Source organism: Leucoraja erinacea, chromosome 22, assembly GCF_028641065.1.
Source record: "Leucoraja erinacea ecotype New England chromosome 22, Leri_hhj_1, whole genome shotgun sequence".
Lineage (NCBI taxonomy): Eukaryota > Metazoa > Chordata > Chondrichthyes > Rajiformes > Rajidae > Leucoraja > Leucoraja erinaceus.
In genome coordinates this window covers 5,154,850-5,180,490 of record NC_073398.1, presented here as the reverse complement: position 1 = coordinate 5,180,490, position 25,641 = coordinate 5,154,850, and the positions used below count along the sequence as shown (strand labels likewise).

General features: G+C 49.7%; 1 protein-coding gene across 1 annotated transcript in view; it reads right to left on the bottom strand.

The window, feature by feature from the left end:
• The window catches only part of LOC129708032 (lamin-B2-like), a 98,611-nt gene that overhangs the window by 5,363 nt on the left and 67,607 nt on the right, over window positions 1-25,641 (bottom strand). The window contains exons 10-13 of the mRNA XM_055653574.1: window positions 21,263-21,384; window positions 16,015-16,210; window positions 15,545-15,965; window positions 6,762-6,966 (exon numbers count right to left, since the gene is read on the bottom strand). Of these exons, the coding sequence (XP_055509549.1) occupies window positions 6,762-6,966; window positions 15,545-15,965; window positions 16,015-16,210; window positions 21,263-21,384 (944 nt within the window). The remainder of the gene's footprint in view (window positions 1-6,761; window positions 6,967-15,544; window positions 15,966-16,014; window positions 16,211-21,262; window positions 21,385-25,641) is intronic.

Sequence of the window (25,641 nt, the reverse complement as noted above, 5' to 3'; positions counted from 1 at the left end):
TTCCTTGACGTAGGGTCTCGACCTGAAACGTCACCCATTCCTTCACTCCAGAGATGCTGCCTGTCCCGCTAAGTTACTTTAGCATTTTGTATCTATCATCAGTTTAAACCGGCATGTGTAGTTCCTTCACACACCTACACACGTACACACCCGCTCACACCTGCACACACACGCACACACCCGCACACACCCGCTCACACCCGCTCACACCCGCTCACACCCGCTCACACCTGCGAACGTCTACATTTACAGCTCCATCTCCAACGCATGGCCCAATGCGGACTCTCATTGTCATTACCCACTCATCTAGGATCAATGAAGCCCGTGTTCCACTGTCTAACCCACTTCTCCCCCACCATCCTCATCTTTGGACACCCTGTGCGTAGGGGAGAGGATAGGGCTGAAGATGTCCTGGTTGGGTTGCTCCTGGGCCTGGCCAAGCTGGCCATCTGCCAGTCAGCAGGAAGAGGGCTCTGCCTGAGCTGGCTTTCTGCCCCTTTTCCGGGGGTTACATCTGTGCCCGGGTGGTTTTGGAAAGGGGCTGTGCGCTGTCCGCGGGGAAATCCCGGGACCTTTTGGACACCACGGGGGGTGGAAGTCAACCTCGATGTGATTTGTAATACAGTAATATAGTAGTTCATTTAGTATATTTGTTAGACGTGAATTATGATGTGGGTTTTGTATTGTACTGTAAATAATATTTTTATTAATTGATTAAATTATTTTTGATTAAACAAAACTGGGAACAGTGAAATCTGAATTGTCTGTTGGTCATTGAATTGAATTAGTGAAATCTGTTGGTCTGGAAGAACCTTTCCACAAAGGACAGATGGCCAGCTGACTGGCACATTGCATGGCATCTGTGCCAGGCCCATCCTTCACAACACCAGGGACAGGTAGAACCTCAGCAGGTAGTGACACTTGGTGCCCACGTGCCTTGGCTCTACGCTCCGCCTGATGCAGCCACACACGCAGCCACCCTATTCTGCACTCTGTATCTTCCCCTTCCTCCATCCATTGTCCTTAGTTTGACGATTGTATTTAGCTTTGTTTTTTAGTTTAGAGATACAGCGCGGAAACAGGCCCTTTGGCCGTGTCCACACCGACCACAATACCCGTATATTAACACTATCCTATACACACACTGGGGGCAATTTTACATTTATACCAAGCCAATTAACCCACAAACCTGCACGTCTTTGGAGTGTGGGAGGGAACCGAAGATCTCAGAGAAAACCCACGTGGTCACGGGGAGAACGTACAAACTCCATACAGACAAGCACCCGGGTTTGAATCCGGGTTTAAGGTGCTGTAATAGCAGTAGCTCTACCACTCAGTACTGTGCCGCCCTTATACACTATTTATGTATAGTATTATCTGATCTGATTCAATAGTATGCAAAACAAATCTATTCGCTGTTCCTCGGTAAACGTGACACTAATAAACATAAAACACTAGCAGTGTCAAATGTATAGACTTTATAGTGCTGTGCATTGCTTTTGCTTTGTCTATATGTTATTTGGCACAAACCCCCCCAGCAGCCAACGACTACCAGTTTTAATATGCAGATATTAAATCTTGCTGACCAAGAGGCTTAAAGGGACTGTCCCACTTTCACGACCTAATCCACGAGCTTTTTTACTCGTGGACATTTTTCATCATGCTAGAAAAAACGCCCCGACCTACTTGATATCACGAGTACCTACGACTAGCATCACGACCTACCTACGGCCTCGTGACGACCATGCTGCGAGTATGAGTCAAGGGCAAACTCGGCAGAGGTCGTGAACCAGGTGGTGAAAGTTTCCACCCTGTTTCCGCGCTGTATCTCTAAACTAGAAAACAAAGCTAAATACAATCAAATCAAACGAAGGACAATGGATGTAGGAAGGGGAAGATACAGAGTGCAGAATAGGGTGGCGCAACATTTTATTTGTCGCTGCTGGATTTTGAAATGCTCAAAATCTTTTGACGACCCTGATACGACGCCGGCAGTCGCCGGAAAAAATCGCCAAGTGGGACAGGTCCTTATTAAACAACTGTGCACAGTTCTGTTGCATGTTTAACACAATGCCCTGCTCCTTAACAACCTTGTTATGGTTGCTAATTCTAGTTTTACAAAGGTTGACACACTATCCCCCACCAACATTGCCCCACCCAGCTACATTACTATTAAATCCTCCATTGTATTGAACAAGAAAACATATACTCGGAATGCTGTACACAATCACTGCTATGTCCCTGTGATTTCTCCTTGGTTGTTTCTTGATTTCGTTCCCTCTGGAAATGGATCCATTGAAAAGCCGCACACCTCCAGATTTGGGGACAGTTTCTTCCCAGCTGTTATCAGGCAACTGAGACATCCTACCACAACCAGAGAGCGGTCCTGAACTACTATCTACCGCATTGGTGACCCTCGGACTATCCTTGATTGGACCTTGCTGGCTTTACCTTGCACTAAATGTTATTCCCTTATCATGTGTCTGTTCACTGTGGACGGCTCGAATGTAATCACGTACTGTCTTTCCGCTGACTGGTTAGCACGCAACAAAAGCTTTTCACTGTACCTCGGTACACGTGACAATAAACTAAACTGAATACTGAATGTCAGGATAATCCCAAGGGGTTGATAATCCCATTGCTACAAACACTGGAGTGGGGGTGGGGGGAGGAGGGGAAGGGGAGGGGAAAGGGGGGAACTTAAGGGCCTGTCCCACTTGAGCTTCATTTGCACGTCACGCAAATGGTGCGCGAAGATTTTGTGAAATCCCAAAATCCTGGGGCACCACGTGTCACTGCCTACGCCACCACGCCTCACAACGGGACATGCGCACGTAATGCACGCCTTGCGCACCTCACATGCGCGCCGTGACGCGTGAACGATGTCGCGTAAATGACACCCAAGTGGGACAGGCCCTTTAATCGTCACGGTAACCAAAGAGGGCAGCAAAGATAAGTTGCACTTGGCAGTTGAAAGGCCACGCCCGTCTCCCAAGCAACACACACACACACACACACACAGCGGCCTGTGCAACATGTCCACTGAATCAAACCTGCTTATTGACTCAAGGTTCATGAATGATTTATAATTCTGGCACTCCCCTCCTGCTCCAAACTCTTGTCTCTATGTCACATTGTGGAATATAACCTTGCATTGCTAATTCACAGCAGAAGGTACAGTAGCTTGAAAGCACACACCACCAGACTCAGGAACAGCTTCTTCCCCTCTGTTATCAGGCTTCTGAACTGTCCTTCCATAAGCCGGGGTACTGTCCGATTCACCTCTACCCCATTGCGGAAATTGGACTTTGTCTCTGGAACTGATGCGCTACAATGCTGAGAACTAGATTCTACACCCTGTATACTCTACATATTCTCCTTCAGATTAGCTCGATTGTACCCATGTATAGTATTATGTGATCTGTTTGGATAGCATGCAAAATAAAGCTTTTCACAGGACATGTGAAACTAATAAACCTAAATCTTATCACCTATGCTGGGTTATGGAAAGGGTTATGTCATTAGCAACCTCTTTCCTAGTTTGTTCCTGCAGACAGCCCTGCCAGTTTTCTCCTTATTCATCCACTTTTCGAAGCAAAGAACAACAATTTTACAAAGTGCTGTATTAACTCAGCAGGTCGGGCAGCATCTCTAGAGAACGTGGATAGGTGATGTTTCAAATCTGCATATGGGTCTTGATCTGAAACGTCACCTATCCATGCAATCCAGACATGCTGCCTGACCCGCTGAGCTACTCCAGCACTCTGGGCTTTTAAAAAAATCCAATTCTGTTTTTATTAAATTGTTTCCACCTTGGTATATGTAGGACATTCCAAATCACAACCCGCTGTTTAAACCAATTCTGTTTTGGTCCACCCACAACCCCTGGGCCCTTTAAAATCAGTTTAGAGTTTAGAGGTACAGCATGGAGACAGGAACTTCGGCCCACCAAGTCCATGCACACCATCGATCACACGAAACGTACCCGATTCCTCCCCCCCCCCCTCGCTCCCGAGATGCTGCCTGAGCCGCTGGGTTACTCCAGCATTTTGTGTCCAACTTTAGTCATTAGGTGGAGCCTGGACCTGCCAAGTCTCACACTGGCCTCATCAAACACCTTAGGACCCACAGAATCAAGAGTGGAATACAGTCACTCCCATCCCAAGGGAATACCACAGAAGGCGGTGAGTACCTCTTATCTACTCTCTCATCTGCTCCAGTTTTCCATATTCCCTTAGATGTAGAACAAGGCCATTTAGCCCCTCAAATCTATGCTTGATCACGGAACAATCCCATTCTCCAGCTATTTCTCCCCACATTCCCACCAATTCACTCCTGATTCTACCACTACCTGCGCATTAGAGGCAATTTAAGGTGGCCAATTTCATTTGCCAACTCACACCCCCTTGGGAATTGGGAGGGAACGCGAGCACTCGGGGGGGGGGGGGGGGGGGGGGGGGGGGGGGGGGGGGGGAACCCCCACACAGTCACAGGGAGAACGTCCACACTATTCTACACTATCCCACTTTCTCATCCACTCCCGACACACAAGGGGCAATTTACAGAGGGGCCGATTAACCTACAAACCCGCACATACTTGGGATGTGGGAGGAAACCGGAGCGCCCGGAGGAAAGCCACTCAGTCACAGGGGAAATGTGCAAACTCCACACACGGACAGCCCCCCGAGGTCAGGATCGAACCGGGGTTGCTGGAGCTGTGAGGCGGCAACTCTACCGGTTGTGCCACTGTGCTGCCCATGGTTTAACTGTACGATAACTGCACCAAACCATGAATCCTCTCGAGTGTAACTAAGACTTGACAGTGAATGTCAGTCATTTATCCTGTATCTGTGCACTGTGGACGGCTCGATTGTAATCATGTGTAGTCTTTCCGCTGACTGGTTAGCACGCAACAAAAGGCTTTTCACTGTACCTCAGCACACGTGACAATAAACTAAACTAATCTACACTAGGTTGTAAGCTTGTAAACATGTTATAAGCTTGGGCAGCTTACAACCCAGTGGTATGAACATTGATTGCTCTCATTTCAAGTAACCCCTGCATTCCCTCTCAAAAGCCCCCCTCCCCCACCCTAGTCATCCTACTAGTCCCACTGTTCGTATCCTTGTATCCCTCTCGTCAGTACCTCTTCCCCCCCGCCAACAATGGGCCATTATGAGCTCCACCCTTCCTGAGGTCATCCATTGATGGCCCTGCTTTGTTCTGGCCCTTTCTAACCTCCATTCCCCCCTCCTCAACCTCTATCTTCAGTCTGAAGTAAGGTTCTGACCCGAAACATCACCCGTCCTTTTTCTCGAGAGATGCTGCCTTGACCCGCTGAGTTACGATCAACTAAGCTAAGCTATTGGTCCCAACCCCAGACTAATGCACTCACCAATGTCAAAGCGCCCTGCAATTCAAACCAGTCAATAGACAATAGGTGCAGGAGTAGGCCATTCGGCCCTTCGAGCCAGCGCCGCCATTCAATGTGATCATGGCTGGTCATCCCCAATCAGTACCCCGTTCCTGCCTTCTCCCAATATCCCCTGACTCCACTATCTTTAAGAGCCCTATCTAGCTCTCTCTTGAAACTATCCAGAGAACCTGCCTCCACCGCCCTCTGAGGCAGAGAATTTCACAGACTCAACTCTCTGTGAGAAAAAGTGTTTCCTTGTCTCCGTTGTAAATGGCTTACTCCTTATTCTTAAACTGTGGCCCCAGGTTCTGGACACGGCCAACATCAGGAACATGTTTCCTGCCTCTAGCGTGTCCAAGCCCTTAACAATCTTATATGTTTCAATAAGATATCCTCTCATCCTTTTAAACTCCAGAGTATACAAGCCCAGCTGTTCCATTCTCTCAGCATATGACAGTCCCGCCATCCCGGGAATTAACCTTGTGAACCTACGCTGCACTCCCTCAATTGCAGGAATGTCCTTACTCAAATTAGGGGACCATAACAGTATACAATACTCCAGGTGTGGTCACACTAGGGCCCATCCCGGCCACTCCCTCTTCTGCCCTCTCCCATCGGCCAAAAGGTATAAATGTGTGAAAACGCACATCTCCAGTTTCTGTATTCAGATACAGTTTCTTCCCAGCTGTTATCAGGCAACTGAATCATCCCACCACATTCAGAGAGCGGCCCTGAGCTATTATCTACCTCATTGGTGAACCTCGGACTATGCTTGATCGGACTTTGCTGACTTTACCTTGCACTAAACGTTATTCCCTTATCATGCATTTATACACTGTAAATGCCTTGATTGTAATCATGTATTCATAAGGTCATATGTGATAGGAGCAGAAATGGGTAGAATCAAGTCTACACCGCCATTCAATCATGGCTGATCTATCTCTCCCTCCTAACCCCATTCTCCTGCCTTCTCCCCATAACGCCTGACACCCGTACTAATCAAGAATCTGTCTATCTCTGCTTTAAAAATATCCACTAACTTAGCCTCCACAGCCGTCTGTGGCAAATAATTCCACAGATTCACCACCCTCTGACTAAAGACATTCCTCCTCATCTCCTTCCTAAAGGAACGCCCTTTAATTCTCAAGCTGTGCCCTCTAGTCCTAGACTCTCCCACTAGTGGAAACATCCTCTCTGCATCCATTCTACCCAGGCCTTTCACTATTCGGTTTTGTCTTCCCCCCCCCCCAGACTGGTTAGCACGCAACAAAAGCTTTCCGCAGCACCTGGGTACACGTGGCAATAAGCCGAGCCGAGCTATGAAGCAGTAAGCGGTTTTGGTTACCTGGCGGTGGGTGTGTTGGGGTTGCAGGGAGTCACGACTGGCTTGGAGGGAGGAAACTTGCTGCACACACCGTTGCGGTTCAGTTCCCTGATCATGTTGCTGAAAAAGTCGTTGCCTTGGCCAGACTTGCAGCTGGTCAGAGACGCAGGCAGCGGAGGAGGCTTTGTGCAGTCTTTCTGTGGCTCCCCATTGCAACACACCGGTACTGTAGAAGAAGAGATATCAGTGTAGGTGCTCCCGACAAGTCACCTCCCACGGTTTGCAAACGGTCTTCACCACAGGCCGCTTTCATTTTATAAGCCCAGCCCCATTAAGAGAGCGGACATTTCAAAGCTGCATGCATTAACTTGGGGAGGGTATCTGTAGGGCTTTCCCTCTCTAATGGTTCTCCCACTAGTTTGGATCGACTGGGCTGATACCTGCTGGAATTTAGAAGGATGAGAGGAAATCTTACAGAAACATATAAAATTCTTAAGGGATTGGACAGGCTAGATGCAGGAAAAATGTTCCCCATGTTGGTGGAGTCCAGAACCAGGGGGTCACAGTTTAAGAATAAGGGGCAAGGCCATTTAGGGCTGAGATGAGGAAAAAAATCTTCGCCCAGACAGTTGTGAATCTGTGGAATTCTCTGCCGCAGAAGGCAGTGGAGGCCACTCACTGGATGTGTTCAAGAGAGAGTTAGATAGAGCTATTAGGGCTAATGGAATCAAGGGATATGGGGAGAAAGCAGGAACAGGGTACTGATTCTGGATGATCAGCTATGATCATATTAAATGGCGGTGCTGGCTCGAAGGGCCGTATGGCCTACTCTACATTTTCTACGTATCTGCAGTGCCCTCCATAATGTTTGGGACAAATACCTATCATTTATTTAGTTGCCTCTGCACTCCACAATTTGAGATTTGTCATAGAAAAAAAAAATCACATGTGGTTAAAGTGCACATTGTCAGATTTTAATAATGGCCATTTTTATACATTTTGGTTCCACCATGTAGAAATTACAGCTGTGTTTATACATAGTCCCCCCATTTCAGGGCACCATAATGTTTGGGACACACCAATGTCATGTAAATGAAAGTAGTCATGCTTAGTATTTTGTTGCATATCCTTTGCATGCAATGACTGCTTGAAGTCTGCGATTCATGGACATCACCAGTTACTGGGTGTCTTCTCTGGTGATGCTCTGCCAGGCCTGTATTGCAGCCATCTTTAGCTTATGCCTGTTTTGGGGGCTAGTCCCCTTCAGTTTCCACTTCAGCATATAAAAGGCATGCTCAATTGGGTTCAGATCGGGTGACTGACTTGGCCACTCAAGAATTGACCATTGTTTAGCTTTGAAAAACTCCTTTGGTGCTTTAGCAGTATGTTTGGGATGATTGTCTTGCTGTAGAATGAACCGCCGGCCATTGAGTTTTGAGGCATTTGTTTGAACTTGAGCAGATAGGATGTGTCTATACACTTCAGAATTCATTATGCTACAACCATCAGCAGTTGTATCATCAATGAAGATAAGTGAGCCAGTACCTTCAGCAGCCATACATGCCCAGGACATTACACCCCCACCACCGTGTTTCACAGATGAGGTGGTATGCTTTGGATCTTGGGCAGTTCCTTCTCTCCTCAAATACTTTGCTCTTGCCATCATTCTGAAATAAGTTAATCTTCATCTCATCTGTCCACAGGACCTTTTTTTTAAAAACTTTTAAGTACTTCTTGACAAACTATAACCTGGCCATCCTATTTTTGCGGCTAACCAGTGGTTTGCATCTTGCAGTGTAGCCTCTGTATTTCTGTTCATGAAGTCTTCGGCGGACCGTGGTCATTGACAAATCCACACCCGACTCCTGAAGAATGTTTCTGATCTGTCGGACAGGTGTTTGGGGATTTTTCTTTAATATAGAATTCTTATGTCATCAGCTGTGGAGGGAGGTCTTCCTTGGCCTGCCAGTCCCTTTGCGATTAGTAAGCTCACCAGTGCTCTGTCTTCTTAATGAAGTTCCAAGCAGTTGATTTTGGTAAGCCTAAGGTTTGGCTGATGTCTCTAACAATTTTATTCTTGTTTCTCAGTCTCATAATGGCTTTTTTGACTTTCATTGGCACAACTTTGGTCCTCATGTTGATAAACAGCAATAAAGGTTTCCAAAGGTGATGGAAAGACTGGAGGAAAGACTAGGTGCTGAGAGCTCTCTTATACCTGCATTAAGGAGGCAATTAAACACACCTGAACAATTACAAACACCTGTGAAGCCATGTGTCCCAAACATTATGGTGCCCTGAAATGGGGGGACTGTGTATAAACACAGCTGTAATTTCTACATGGTGAAACCAAAATGTATAAAAATGGTCTTTAATAAAATCAGACAATGTCCACTTTAACCACATGTGATTTTTTTTCTATTACAAATCTCAAACTGTGGAGTACAGAGGCAAATAAATAAATGATGGGTCTTTGTCCCAAACATTATGGAGGGCACTGTATGTTTCACTGTCCTCCTAATTAATTTCACTGTTTGTATTCCTCGTTGTCAACTTCCCCTCCGTCTACATTTTTGCTTGATCAGCGTCTGCTTTGATCTGTCCTTTTCACGCCTTAACCTTCCATATCTCTGTGCTTCCCTCTCCCCTGACACTCAGTCTGAAGAAGGATCTCGACCCGAAACGTCACCCAGAGATGCTGCCTGTCCAGCTGAGTCACTCCGGCATTTTGTGTCTATCTCGAGAAAATCTGTTTGTTGGACAAGTGTGAGTTTTAGCAGCGGATAAACAAGTTGGCGGGCACAGCGACGCAGCAGTAGTGTTGCAGCCTTATCGCGCCAGAGACCCAGGTTCAATCCTCGCTACGGGTGCTGTCTGTACGGAGTTTGTACGTTTGCCCTGTGACCTGCGTGGGTTTTCTCCGGTTGCTCCGGTTTCCTCCCACCTCCCACAAAGGCGTTCAGGTTTGTAGGTTAATTGGCTTCTGCAAATTGTAAATTGGCGCTAGTGTGTGTGTGTGTAGTAGAGTGTTAATCCACAGGGATCGCTGGTCAGTGCGGGCTCGGTGGGCCAAAGGGACTGTTTCCACTCTGTATCTCTAAACTAAAGGTCAAAATGTTGGACTTGCTGTGGGGATAATAAAGCAGAATTGTTCTAAGCTCTGGCAGGCAAAGTGAGGTGAGAGAGTTTGCATGTGTGTGGAGGTACTCCACTCTTCCCTCCTGATTTTAGTTTAGTTTAGATACAGCATGGAAACAAGCCCTTCAGCCCACGCCGACCATCGATCACCCGCTCACACTAGTTCTGTGTTATCCCGCTTTCTCATCCACTCCCGACACACTAGGGGCAATTTACAGAGGGGCCGATTAACCTACAAAACCCGCACGTATTTGGTATGTGGGAGGAAACCGGAGCACCCAGAGGAGACCCACTCAGCCGCAGGGAAAAACGTGCAAACTCCACACACAGACAGCACCCGAGGTCAGGATCGAACCTGGGATGTTGGAGCTGTGGAGGCGGCAACTCTACCGGTTGTGCCACTGTGCCGCCCACGGTTTAACACGATAACTGCACCAAACCATGAATCCTCTCGAGTGTAACAAAGACTTAACAATGAATGTCAGCCATTTATCATGTATCTGTGCACTGCGTCTTTCCGCTGACTGGTTAGCCAATTAGCCTACAAACCCGCACGTCTTTGACAGGAGGAGGAAACCGGAGCACCCGGAGTAAAAGCGACTGGGTCACAGGGAGAACGTGCAAGCTCCACACAGGCAGCATCTGAGGTCAGGACCAAACCCGGTTCTCTGGCGGCGCTGTGAGGCAGCAGCTCTACCCGCATCGCCACCGTGCCGTCCTAAATTGTGGTTGTAACGCATCGGGAAGGTTGATGTCAGCAATGTTTCTCTCCTCACCATCCTCCTCTCCCACCCCCTCCCCACCCCCCCTCTCCCAGTCCACACTGCCTCTTCCCACTGCTCACCCCTTCACTGTGATTTTGGTTGCCCCCGATGCATACTCTATAATGGCAGCGGGTGAGCAGAAATTATTAGGAAGGATTAACATGGAATTAAAAATATTGTAACAATATTTTTTTAAATCCTTGTTTTATATGTCTCAACCAACGCTCCAGCCAGTGAAATATCCGCTGAAGTTCTCGCCTCTCATTCACGTGGATAAACTAATATTCAGTAACAAAGGAAAGCATTTAAGAGCAACATCCAATGTTACAGGAGGAACTGCTGCCTCACAGCTCCGGGGGCCCAGGTTCGATCCTGACCTCGGCTCCCGTCTGAGTGGAGTTTGCACGTTCTCCCCGTGACCGCGTGGGTTTTGTTCGGGCGCTCTGGTTTCCCCCCACATACCAATGTTGTGCAGGTTTGTAGGTTAACCGGCCCTCTGTAAATTAACCCCTAGTGTGTAGGGAGTGGATGAGAAAGCCGAATAACATAGAACTAGCGTGAACAGGTGACCGGTGTGGATTTGGTGGGCGGAAGGACTTGTTTCCATGCTGTATCTTTCAATCCAATTGCCTCACAGTAGATTCTTCATCAGTGATTGGAGCAGGATTAGGCCCTTTGGCCCAACAAGTCTACTCTGCCATTCAGTCATGGCTGATATATCTCTTCCTCATAACCCCATTCTCCTGCCTTCTCCCCTTAACTCCTAACACCCGTATTGATCAAGAATCTATCTATCTCTGCCTTAAAAATACCCACTTGGCCTACACAGCCTTCTGCGGCAATTAATTCCACAGATTCACCACCCTCTGACTAAAGACATTCCTCCTCCAATTCTTGCCATACTATCTCTCTAGCATTCAGTAACATACACCCCTTTGTACTTAACAAGAAACTCAACAGAAAGTCTTGCTTCTGCTTCTGAAGGCAGTGAACACTTCCACTGAGATGGTGCTGCTCTATGGGAATAACTGTTTCACTGGAGCTTGCGGTGTCTCAAGGGCCTGTCCCACTTACGCAACTTTTTCTCCGTCTGTCGGCACCCGTCATAGGTCGCCGAAAAATGTCAACATGTTGAGACCAGAAAGACGCTACGACTCTTTGGGCGACTGTGGAGACGACTCACGACCGTACAGGCGACACCCCTGGCGACATGTCGCGGGGTGAAGCCTGCGTGGTCGTGAGTAGTCGCCCAAAGAGTCGTACCTTGTTCTGGTCGCCGCTGGATTTTCAACATGTTGGAAATTTTCGGCGACCTGTAACGATGGGGATGCCGGCGGATGCCGAAAAAGTCTCATAAGTGGGACATGCCCTTTAGTTCACTCTTATTTCTGTTAAGGTGACACACTTCAATTCATTCAAACTATGCAGTGGGAGATATCTGGTGTGTTAAGAGGGGTTGTCAACACTTTAGAACGGGCAAGTGATAATAACTGGAATTATAAGCAAACCTTCATGATATTACAGCTGGTCGAAACTTGCTAGAGATTGCAAATATCTATGGGCTTCTTCAGTTAAAGGAGTACTGGAGCTGATTTAGTATGGAGATACAGCGTGGAAACAGACCCTTCGGCCCATCGAGTCCGTGCCGACCAGCGACCACCCTGTACACTAGCACTATCCTACACCCTCGGGACAATTTACAATCTTTATCGAAGACAAATAACGTCTTTGGAGGAAGTGGGAGGAAAGCGGAGGACCCTAGGGAAAACCCACGCAGGTCACGGGGAGAACGTCCAGGCAGCGCCCGTAGTCAGGATGGAACCCGGGTCTCTGGCGCTGTGAGTCAGCAAGTCTACCGCTGGGCCACTGGTGGTGAGATACTTGGGTTAGATGGTGGGGAAGGTGAAGAGGTCTAGAATAATGTAACAACACTTGGCAAACACAACTGTTTGTGAGTTACAATTCCTCATGGTGTATTGATCGTGATTTCGTGATTGATTAGAAGACAACGGTGTGGAGACAAGCCCTTCAGCCCACGGACCATCGATCACCCGCTGAACACGAGTTCTGCGTAATCCCACTTCATCATCCACTCCCTTCACAGTAGGAGCCAATTTACAGAGATCACATTACCTACAAACCCGCACGTCTTTGGGAGATGGGAGGAGACCTCCAGCATTATTCCACTTATCACGTATCTGTACACAGTGGCTGGCTGGTCTGTAATCGTGCATTGTCTTTCCGCTGACTGTTTTAAACTAAAGTCAAACTCAAACCGGAGCACCCGGAGGAAACGCACAGGGTCACAGGGAGGATGTTGTCCCAGGGACACAGGGAGAACACGGGTCTCTGGCGCTGTGAGGCAGCGGCACTACCCGCTGCCATGCCGTGCAGCCGTTTTCCAACCGCCCATGAAATACGCCTCAAAATCATGAAACCTTGTCGATATTGCCATCAGGGAACATGATGGGGTTTGACTGTGTGGAAAGAGAGGTGGGTTGGAATGAAGGTGGGGCAATAACTGTGGGTTGGACTCTCCTGGTCTGAGGTCTCCGGGGAAGGTGAGATGGCGATGATGGGGTCATCAGCGGGGGGGGTCTCCACCCGAGACGTCACCCCGTTCCTTCTGTCCGGAGATGCCACCTCTCCAGCTGAGTTTCTCCAGCATTTCGTGCCTATCTTAGACCCTCAAAGAGCCCAACGCAACACTGTCCCAAGGTCAACTGCAAATGCCTCCAGAGGGGCAATTGACGGGGATTGACGTACTGAGGATCCCCCAACATGTCCAGGAGGTGCTGGAGTAATACGAGACGGCACGAGAGGAACAGATCGGGTGGACGCACACAGTCACTTGCCCAGAGTAGGGGAACCAAGAAGCAGAGGAGGGGGGGAAAGATTTAATAGGAACCCAAGGCGCAACATTATCACACAAAGGGTGTTGGGGGTATGGAACAAGCTGCCAGAGGAGGTAGTTGAGGCAGGGACTATCGCAACATTTAAGAAACAGTTAGACAGGTACATGGATAGTTGTTTAAGAAAGAACTGCAGATGCTGGAACAATCGAAGGTAGACAAAAATGCTGGAGAAACTCAGCGGGTGAGGCAGCATCTATATATAGAAGGAATAGGTGATGTTTCGGGTTGAGACCTTTCCTGAGACTGATGTCGGGGGGTGGGGGGGGGGGGGGGTGTGGGGGAGGGGGTGGGAAAAAGAAAGGAAGAAGGCGGAGACAGTAGGACTTGTGGGAGAACCGGAAAGGGGGAGGGGGAGGAGGGAGAAAGCAAGGGCTATCAAAAATTAGAGGTCAATGTTCATACCGCTGGGGTGTAAACTAGGAGAGATTTGGAGGACAGGTTTGCAGGGATATGGGCCAAACGCAGGCAGGTGGGACTAGTATAGATGGGACATGTTGGCCACTGTGGGCAACGGGCGAGCGGTCTGCTTCCACGCTGTATCACTCTATGACGATCTGGACACTATGATTTAGTCTGGAAGCAAAGGTGATTGTCATATCTAGGAGACCGATGTGAGCAGTGGTATGCTTGGAGTATCTTGGCCCATGGTTATTAATTGGCCATCGAGGCTGTGGGTTGGAGATGGGACGATTTACGCCAGGCTGGTGGGGAATGGTGCCCCAGGGGAAATGTAGTTCCTTGGATTCCTTTAAACAGAGGTGGCTCAGCGGTAGAGTTGCTGCCTTGTCAGAGGCCCGGGTCTGATCCTGACTATGGGTGCTGTCACATTTTCCCAGTGACCTGCGTGAATTTTCCCCGGGATCTCCAGTTTCCTCCCACCCCCTCTAAATACATACAGGTTTGTAGACTAATGGGCTTAGTGTAATTGTAAATTGGCCCTAGAGTGTGTAGGATAGTGTTAGTGTGCGGGGATCGCTGGCCGGCATGGACTTGGCGGGCCGAAGGGCCTGTTTCCGCACTGTATCTCTAAACTAATCTAAAGGTTGTCCTTCTCCTGGCCACATCCACTGGATCCAGTCGCTGGTGGGTCGGGAGCTGGGGCACGGAAGGATTTGGCTGCACGGGCCGCTGGGATGCAAAGGTCTGGTCACTATTGCCGTTCTCCTTCTTCCTTCTTCCTCCGTCTCTTCTTTCTCATGCCAAGGGCGCGGTCTAATCCCCGTGACCTCGTGCTGCGTTCACGACCTTTGGGGGTTTGCGTCATCCGTCAACGAGAGGAACCGTCAGGACAAGAAGAGCCTGCTCCCAACTCCCCTCCATTTGATGGTGGTTCATCCCATTTGCACGTTACGTTGACTGGTTCTCAATATCCCTGACTGCCGGATGTACTAGTGTGGTGCGTGGGGGGGGGTGGTGTTGGAGTGCATGGGGACCTGGCTTACTACGCCGGTGGGAATGGGTTGGATGAACTTGTACCACAGGGGGTTGATGTGACGAGGGGGTTTGGCCACTGCCGTTGACCAGAGCTCTTACCCAGGGCTCGGGACCTCTGCTGCGATGGCAAGGGCAGATGCTGTGGGCACTCGGTCGCATCTGATCTCAGCGCCCTCTGTACACATACACGGTAGACCGTCCCCTCGCGCGTTGTACCCGCTCGCGGTGCAAACCCACCCAGGCCAGGAGCTTCCCGAAGTACGGTCTCGGCGGGAAGACCAGCGGTGCTTTTCCAAGGGAGCTTGGTGACCCAAGATCGCATGGGAAAGCCAACATTGCCCAGATACCATGGAAGTTATCAACGGGCATGAAACCAAGCGAGAAGATGGCCGCTAAAGGCCACGCGGGCTTTCAATTCACCTCTAGGATCACTTACATATCGGGTGCCTCGGAAAGGAAAATAGACAGCCCAAAGACAAAGAAAAAATAGACTTCATATTTGACATCACACATGTCTATTCCAGAGTAGAGGAGAATTAAGTCTTCATCATCTTACCCATACAATGGTCATGTTTAAACCTTGGCATTTCGGTGGGGGGGCAGGGCTTTGGGTAGGGACTGGCCACGGAGCAAGGGCGGGGTGGCGGGGGGTTGCAGCTCGGCATGGGGTTGGCAGGGGGGCAGGTGAGGGGCGGTGTGGAGGGACACCGGGCCTGGAGCATGGTGGTGTACAGGGCAAGGGGGGAGGTGGAGGGGCAGCCCATGCGGGCCGTGGGGAGGCAGGTGGGGGTCATGGGCCGGCCGACAGAGCAGCCCATGCGGCTGGGGGGCAGGGAGCAGCTGGGGGGGCAGGGGGGTCTCATGCCGGCCAGGCAGGCCACCAGGGAGTGGGGGGGTGGGCAGGGGGGTTGGTAGGCTGGCAGGCGGGTGCTGAGGGCGGAGGAGGGGGGCAGCACTGGGGGGTAGGGGGCGTCCAGCTGGGAGGGGGGCAGGGAGGGGGGGGGCAGAGGGGGGGGGGGGCAGGGCCCTCTGCACGGGCTTGAAGGGGGTGGGCATGGGGCAGGGAGGGGGGCAGGGCCGCAGGTTGACGGGGGGGCAGCAGGACGAGGTAGACCCCCGGCGCGGCGCTGACTGGTTGGTCGAAGGGCAGGGTGTCCGTGGGCAAGGCAGGCTGGGCTTGCATGGAGAACTCCTCTTGCAGCAAACCATCGAGCTGTTCAACCTGCACAATACAGAGAACACAATCGGCACTGGTTTGGCACGAGTATCAACCACCCCCTTCCTCTCTGCAGCCCGACACGTTGCATCTACTGCTCTACGCCAACCAACCTTTACAGAGATTCACACTGTGAGAGGGAGGGAGAGAAGGGAAAGGGGACAGGTACATTGGTGACCCGGAATCACCCCCACACTAATATCCCACCCACAAGAGAGAGAGAGAGAGAGAGAGGGAGAAAGAGAGAGAGAGAGAGAGAGAGAGAGAGAGGAGAGAGAGAGAGAGACAGAAAGAGAGAGAGAGAGAGAGAGGGAGAGAGAGAGAGAGACAGAGACAGAGAGGGAGAGAGCGAGAGAGAGAATAATAATAATAATAATAAATTTTATTTATGGGCGCCTTTCAAGAGTCTCAAGGACACCTTACAAAAATTTAGCAGGTAGAGGAAAAACATGCAAGGGGAATGAAATAAATAGTAGAGACATGACTAGTACACAAAGTAAATACAGAATACAATACAAAACACAATATGAGGCAATTAATGCACAGATGAAAAGGGACGGCACGTGGGGCTAAGGATAGGCAGAGGTGAAGAGATGGGTCTTGAGGCCGGACTGGAAGATGGTGAGGGACACGGAATTGTGGATCAGTTGGGGAAGGGAGTTCCAGAGCCTGGGAGCTGCCCTGGAAAAGGCTCTGTCCCCAAAACTGCGGAGGTTGGACTTGTGGATGGAGAGGAGACCGGCTGATGTGGGATCTGAGGGACCGTGAGGGTTGGTAGGGGGAGAGGAGGTCAGTGAGATATGGGGGGGGGGGGGGGGGGGGGGGGGGGGGGGGGGGGGCAGATGGTGGAGGGCTTTGTAGGTGAGGATCAGGATTTTGTAGGTGATCCGGTGGGAGATGGAGGGAGAGTGCAGTTGTGGAGAAGAACAGGAAGATGGTGCATCTACAGGTCTTTGTTTCTATAGGGTTTTTGAATTTCAGAGCTGCTCAGGTGAGTCTACAACACTCCCTCTCCCTCAGATTAACTGCTTGTCATTCTCTGATGGATTCCAACTCTCGTAGCTAATGGAGACACTGGGAGGATAACAAACATACGTACACCAGTCTTGAGATTAGCTCCCAGTATTGACAGATACACAAAGAGCTAGATAGCAGGTTCCAGGAATAACTTCTTCCTTGCTGTGACCAGACTGCTCAACAGTCTTAGTTTAGAGATACAGCGTGGAGTCAGGCCCTTCAGCCCACCAAGTCCGCGCCGACCAGCGATCCACACACACCAGCACTATCCTGCACACAATAGGGACAATTTACCAAAGCCGATTAACCTACAAGCCCGTACGTCTTTGGAGTGTGGGCGGAAACCGACGATCTTGGAGAAAACACGTGCAGGCCACGGGGAGAACGTGCAAACTCCGTACAGACAGCACACATGGTCAGGATCGAACCCGGGTCTCTGGTGCTGTAAAAGGCGGCAACTCTATTGCTGAGACACCGTGCTGCTCTGCTCTTCCAACCCATCTCATCACAGGTCTTGCACTTCTTTTCAATCCGAACCTTCTCTGTAGCTAATAACGCCACAATGCTGTGACACTGTATTCTGCACCCTGGCATTTCTCTATGTGTTGTATGTGTGTGTGTGTGCCTTCATTGTACTCATACCCGCTATGTTGTTACTGGACACCAGGTGCATAGTTCATTGGAAATGGTGTTGCAGGTAGATAAGGTGGTCAAAAAGGCCTTTGGCACTTTGGCCTTCATCAGTCAGAGTATTTAGTATAGAAGTTGGGAACTCACATTGCAGTTGTATACGACGTTGGTGAGACCGCATTTAGAGTTCTGGGCACCATGTTAGAGGAAAGATATTGTCAAGCTTGAAAGGGCGCAGAGAAGGTTTACTATGATGTTGCCAGGACTAGAGGGTCTGAGTTACAGGGAGAGGTTGAGCAGGCTTTGTGGGATTCTATTCCTTGGAGCACAGGAGGATGAGGTGTGATCTTATAGAGGTGTATAAAATCACGAGAGGTATAGATCAGGTATTTAATCTTGCCCAGAATGAATAGGAACCTGAGGAGTAACTATTTCACGCAGTAGGTGTATGGAACGAGCTGCCAGAGGAGGTGGTTGAGGCTGGGACTATTGCAACGTTTAAAAAATATTTAGAATGGTGCGTGGTGAGGGCATGTTCAGAGGGGTATAGAGCAAACGCAGGCAGGTGGGACTAGTGTAGACGGGACACATTGGTCACTGTGGGCAAGTTGATAACGAGAGGAATACGAGGATGCGGACAGTGGTGTAGTGGGGCGACTAGCGGGGTGAATGACCCCAATGGTTACATGAAACTAACAAGCGAGATCGATGTTCATACCGCTGGGGTGCAAGCTGCCCAGGCGAAATATGAGGTGCTGTTCCTCCAATTTGTGTGTGGTCTCACTTGGACAGTGGAGGAGGTCCAGGACAGAAAGATCAGTGTGGGAATGGGAAGGGGTCTGAGCGAAGGTGTTCAGACAGCACCTAATATTTACTTGGGCAACTTACAACCCAACGTTCCGCGCCGACCAGCGATCCCCGCACACTAACACTATCCTACACACACTAGGGACAATTTACAGTTTTACTGAAGTCAATTAACCTACAAACCCGCACGTCTTTGGGATGTGGGAGGAAACCGGAGCATCCGGAGAAAACCCACGCTGTCACAGGGGGAACGCCTAAACTCCACACACACAGGCAGCACCCGAGGTCAGGCTCGAACCTGGGTCTCTGGTGCTGTGGGGCAGCAGCACGACCAACTGTGCCACTGTTGAGCTATTGAAGTTGATACCCCATTGGGTTGGAGGGGTTAAGAGGTTCTACTAATGGAGTGTGTGGTGCACATGGCCTCACGGCAGCTAAGGTGTGATGGTGGTGCAAAATAACATGAGAGACCGTCCACAGCTAACAGAGAAGATTTACAAGGATGTTGCCGGGACTCGAGGGTCTGAGCTACAGGGAGAGGTTGAGTAAGCTTGGACTCTATTCCTTGGAGCGCAGGAGGATGAGGGGTGATCTTATAGAGGTGTATAAAATCACGAGAGGAATAGAACGGGTAGACGCACTTGCCCAGAGTAGGTGAATCGATAACCAGAGGACATAGGTTTCAGGTGAAGGGGAAAAGATTGAATAGGAATCTTTTGAAAAGGAGTTACCTTTTCACACAAAGGGTGGTGGGTGTATGGAATGAGCTGCCGGAGGAGGTAGTTGAAGCACGGACATTTAAGAAAAAGTTGAACAGGTACATGATTAGGACAGGTTTAGGGGGATATGGACCAAGCGCGGGCAGGTGGGACGAGTGTAGCTGGGACATGTTGGCCGGTGTGGGCGTTGGGCTGAACGGCCTGTTTCCACACTGTATCACTCTATGACTCTGTATAACGCTATCACAATGGAGATAGTGATTTATATTGAGTGATCAAGAGGGCAGATGGTATGCCCGTCTTCTTTGGTCGTGGCATTAAGTACAAAAGTCAATGATGGCGGCACGGTGGCGCAGCGGTAGAGTCGCTGCCTAACAGCGTCAGACACCCGGGTTCAATCCTAAACGGAGTTTGTACCTTCTCCCCGTGACCAGGTGGGTTTTCCCCGGGTGCTCCGGTTTCCTCCCACACTCCAAAGACGTGCAGGTTTGTAGGTTAATGGCCTTCGATGACGGTTGTAAATTGTCCCTAGTGTGTAGGATAGTGCTGGTGTATGGGCGATCGCTGGGCAGCATGGACTCGGTGGGCCAAAGGGCCTGTTGCCACGCTGTATCTCTAAACTGAACTTAAAATAAAAGACGCCATGGTGCAGCTCAACATTGTTTATGCTGCACCTGGAGTGTTGTGGGCGCTTCTGGTCAACCCAACACAGGAAAGGGTGCAGGCACCATAACGATGCCTGAATTAGGGGGTATTCGCCAAAGATCCTACAGCGAGCAAGATAGATTACCTGACAAAAAAGTCGTAATACAGTCATGGGCAGATTCATGGGTAATTTTCGGCCCCATTGCCGTAACCGGCTTCCGTCTCCGCACCAAAGATCCCGTAGCGGAGCAAAGATACTAGTGCGGAGACGGAAGCCGGTTACGGGAACATCCTCGTAAAAATCAAAGTTCTTTGGGAAAAATCTTCTCCTCATTTTCAGAATTATAATATATTAACACAAACTGTTCCCCCGCAACGTTGATTACACTGCGAGTCGGGTCAGGTTACTGAAATGGATGAAAAAAAGGCCCACGTTCCGCTCCGTTGCGTATTACACGTCAGCCCATTGCATTTAGCAGGAGTGGTCTATCTTGCTCCGCTATAGGATCTTTGGTATTAGCTACAGAGAAAGGTTGGACAGACATGGATTGCTTTCTCTGGAATGTCAGAGGTTGCGGGAAGACTTGATAGAAGACTATAAAACTGTGAGGCATAGATAGGGTGGACAGTCAGAACCTTTTTCCGAGGATGCACAAATCAAATACTAGAGGACATATCTTTTAGGTGAGAGGGGCAGAGTTTGAAGAAGGTTTGCAGGGCATGTTCCTTAGAATGAGAGTAGTGAGTGCCTGGAACACAGTCGTGGTTGATGCTGATGTAATAGTGGCATTGAGGAAATCTTTGGATAGCAACATGGACATGCAGGGAACGGAGGGATACGGGTTAAGCGCAGGCTGATAAGAGTTGGGCTTGGCTTCAACACAGGTCGAAGGGCCTATCCCTGTGCTGTACTGTTTGGTTTAGAGTTTGGAGATAGAGAGCAGAAACACGCCCTTCAGCCCACCGAGTCCGTGCCGACCAGCGATCCCTGCACATTAGGGACACACACACACACTAGGGAGAATTGGCAATTTTACCAAATCAATTGGCCTACAAACTGGCACGTCTTTGGAATGTGGGAGGAAAATGGAACACTTGCCGAAATCCAACGCAGGTGGCGGGGAGTCAGGCTCGAACGCGGGTCTCTAGAGCCGTAAGGCAGCAACTCTACCGCTGCGCCACCGTGCCGCCCTGTTCTATGTTCTATGTTCAGACTGGTGCGTCATCTGTAAATACTCACCTTCGTTCCTCTGCCTCAAGCATGCATTTAAAGCTTGCAATGTCGCCTTGCAGGGATGGCATATTGGCCCCCATTCTGCAATGTAGTTCCTTCATCTTAGCCAAGAGAAGATCTTCCACTTCCTGATGAGTAAAGAGATCATATTAAATGAAGAGAGCCACAAGGGCAAACACCATGCACATACACTAGAGGCACATACAAGGATTCGCAGAGATGCTGGAATCTTGAGTAACTCGGCAGGTCAGACAACATGTAGTTTTGGAGACACAGAGTGGAAACAGGCTCTTCAGCCCAGCTGGGTCCACGCGACCATCAATCACCCCTCACACTACCTCTGTGTCATTCCACTTATGCATCCTGCAAATTAGGAGGCACTTTACAGAAGCAATTGGCCTGCAAACATCCTTGTCTGTGGGACGTGGGAGGAGCCGCAAGAAACCCACGTGATCGCAGTGAGAACGTACAAACTCCACACAGACAGCACATGACGTCAGGATCGAGCCCGGGTCTCTGTGTTCGCTGTGAGGCAGCAACTGTGACACTGTGCCGACCCCACTGTAACTCAGTTTGGAAGAAGGGTCACAACCTCAAACGTTGCCCATGTATGTTGTCTGACCCGCTGAGTTACTCCAGCACTTTATGTCCTGTGTACCAGCCCTGTATACAAACATAGAAACATAGAAACTAGGTGCAGGAGTAGGCCATTCGGCCCTTCGAGCCTGCACCACCATTCATATGATCATGGCTGATCATCCAACTCGGTATCCTGTACCTGCCTTCTCTCCATACCCCCTGATCCCTTTAGCCACAAGGGCCACATCTAACTCCCTCTTAAATATAGTCAATGAACTGGCCTCAACTACCTTCTGTGGCAGAGAGTTCCACAGATTCACCACTCTCTGTGTGAAAAATGTTTTCCTCATCTCGGTCCTAAAAGATTTCCCCCTTTATCCTTAAACTGTGACCCCTTGTTCTGGACTTCCCCAACATCGGGAACAATCTTCCTGCATCTAGCCTGTCCAACCCCTTAAGAATTTTGTAAGTTTCAATAAGATCCCCCCCTCAATCTTCTAAATTCTAGCGAGTACAAGCCGAGTCTATCCAGTCTTTCTTCATGTTCTAAAAATGTTATTGATGGAGTTCTTGATAGGGTGGCACACCAGTAGTTGCTGCTTAATTAATCAATCAGAATTAACTCATTATTTACTAATTAATTAAAATCAATTAATTTTATTCAAAAATTAATAGCATAATTGAGGCCGCATTTGAGATATTGTGTTCAGTTTTGATCACTTAGTTAGGATGCCATTAAGCTGGAAAGAGTTCAAAGAAGATTTACATTAATGTTTCCCAGACTTTAAGGCCTGAGCTGTCGGGAAAGCTTTTCAAGAAGCAAAGGTTGCAGGAGAGGGCAGGAGAATGGGAGTGAGAGGGGAAAATGATTAATGGAGGAGCAGATTCGATGGGCCGAAGGGCAAGTTGTAAAATTGACCACAGTGAGTGTAGATTAGTGTACGGGATGATTCCTGGACAGCACGAGCCTGGTGGGCTGAAGGGCCGTTTCCACGTTGTATCTCCAAATTTGGAGGCACGGTGGTACAGCGGTAGAGCTGCTGCCTTACGGCGCCAAAGACCCGGGTTCAATCCTGACTAATGGGTGCTGACTGTACGGAGTTTGTATGTTTTCCTTGTGTCTGTGTGGGTTTTCTCCAGGTGCTCTGGTTTCCTCCCACACTCCAAAGATGCGCAGGTTTGTAGTTCAATTGGCTTCGCTAAAAATTGTAGATTGACCCTCGGTCAGTAGGTTAATTGGTTTTGGTAAAAATTGTAAATTTGGTCCTAGTGTGTGTAGGTTAGTGTGCAGGGTGATCACTGGTCGGCGTGGACTCGATGGGCTGAAGGGCCAGTTTCGGCGCTGTATCTCTAAAGTCTAAAGTGTACAGTCTGTGGTGGATTAAAAAGAGCTGGAAAGAGTGACTCATCCTCAGAGAGTGCAATGATGTTGTACTGTGGATAACTTTGGCCTAAACACGCACAAAATGTAGGAGGATTGCCAAAGAATGACTGCATTGTGTACCATTCAAATACAGCAGTGGGAAGGAAGGCACGATCTGATTTCATCACAGACATGCGGAGTGGAAAAGACATTTGGATTACTGTTTTCAATAGTGTGTGTCAATTAGTAAAATTGTTTTGTGCAGTTCTTGAGCTGAAAAATGAAGCTCCATCTGGTTATTCTGTCAGTGCCAAGATCGTTTCATTAATTACTCAATAGAAGTCACGTTGCTGCAGCGGTAGATTTGCTGCCTCAAGGGGCTGTCCCACTGTGGCGACCTGCTGCGGCATGTTGAAAATGTTTCCGCAAGTAAAAATTGGTCAGCATGGTTCTTTTGAACTCGTGGTGCAGTGGAGTGGGGTCGCTATGTATGTAGTTACAGGCAGTCGAGGGCAGCTGTAGGCAATCTCCTTCGCTGACCGGGCATTTTGATTGGCTCACTGGAGTTTTCAGGACCAAGGAAAACCGACCGGTAGGTTAAATGCCCGCTCCTTCTCCCTCCCCCTTCTCCCCCGCTTCTCCCCCCCCCCTCCTCCTCCCCCCTCCCTCTCCCCCCCCTCTCTCTCTCCCCCCCCTCCCCCCTCTCCCCCCTCTCTCCCCCTCCTCCCTCCCTCTCTCCTTCTCTCCCCCTCTCTCCCCCCCCCTCCCCCCCCCCCCTCCCCGCCCCCCCCCCCCCTCCCCCCCCCCCCCCTCTCCCCCCCCTCCCCCGCTCTCCTCCCCCTCTCTCCTCTCTCCCCCCCCTCTCTCTCCCCTTCCCCCTCCCCTCCCCCCGCTCTCCCCCCCCTCTCCCCCCCTCCTCCCCTCCTCCCCCCCCCCCCCTCCTTCCTTCCCTCCCTTCTCCCTCCCCCCTCCCCCCCCCCCTCCTTCTCTCCCTCTCACCTCCCCCTCTCTCCCCCCTCCCCCCCCCCCCCCCCCTCCCCCCCCTCTCTCCCCCCCCCCCCCTCCCCTCCCCCTCTCCCTCCCCCTCCTCCCCCCTCTCTCTCTCCCTTCTCTCGCAGAACCTCGGTGAGTCGCAGGGCCTGTTTCCATGCTGTATCTTTCAATCAATTCAATACACAAAGGCAGTCAAAAGGCAAGAAAGTGTGGAAAGTAATCTGTTCATCTGTAGCTTGGTGGGATAATACAATCCTCCGGTGTATAAAGAGGTCAATCCAGGCAATAATGGAAACAAGCACTTGAAAGGGCTGTCAGTTCATTCCATTCTCACCAATAGGAGTATAGAAGTTGGTAGGCCATGTTATAGGAAAGATGTCGTCAAGCTGGAAAGGGTGCAGAGAAGATTTACAAGGATGTTGCCAGGACTCGAGGGCCTGAGCTATAGGGAGAGGTTGAGCAGGCTGGGACTCTATTCCTTGGAGCTCAGGAGGATGAGAGGTGATCTTATAGAGGTATACAAAATCATGAGTAGAATAGATCGGGTAGATGCACAGAGTCTCTTGCCCAGAGTAGGAGAATCGAGAAATCAGAGGACATAGGTTTAAGGTGAGGAGGAAATGCTTTACTAGAAACCTGAGGGGTAACTTTATCACATATCCCGACTCCCTTATTTTTAAGCCCTATCTAGCTCTCTCTTGAAGTCAGGGTATATGGGGAGAAGGCAGGAACGGGGTACTGATTGAGGATGATCAGCCATGATCACATTGAATGGCGGTGCTGCCTCGAAGGGCCGAATGGCCTACTCCTGCACCTATTGTCTATTGTCTATTGGTTTCAATGAGATCCTGCCTTATCCTTCTGAAGCCCAGAACCTTCAAACACTTCTCAAATGTTAACACAATCATCCACGGGATCATTCCCATAATAGTCAAGGAGTCATACAGCACGTTAACAAGCCCTTTGGCCCACACTGACCATGATGCCCCATCTACTCACCTGCCCGCGTTTAGCCCATAGCCCACTAAACTTAGAAACATAGAAAATAGGTGCAGGAGTAGGCCATTCGGCCCTTCGAGCCTGCACCGCCATTCAATATGATCATGGCTGATCATCCAACTCAGTATCCTGTACCTCCCTTCTCACCATACCCCCTGATCCCTTTAGCCACAAGGACCACATCTAACTCCCTCTTAAATATAGTCAATGAACTGGCCTCAACTACCTTCTGCGGGAGAGAATTCCAGAGATTCACCACTCTCTGTGTGAAAAATGTTTTCCTCATCTCGGTCCTAAAAGATTTCCCTCTTATCCTTAAACTGTGACCCCTTGTTCTAAACCTTTCCCATCCAAGTGCAGGAAGGAACAGCAGCTGCTGGTTTACACCGAAGATAGACACAAAATGCTGGAGTAACTCGGCGGGTCAGGCAGCATCTCTGGAGAAAAGGAA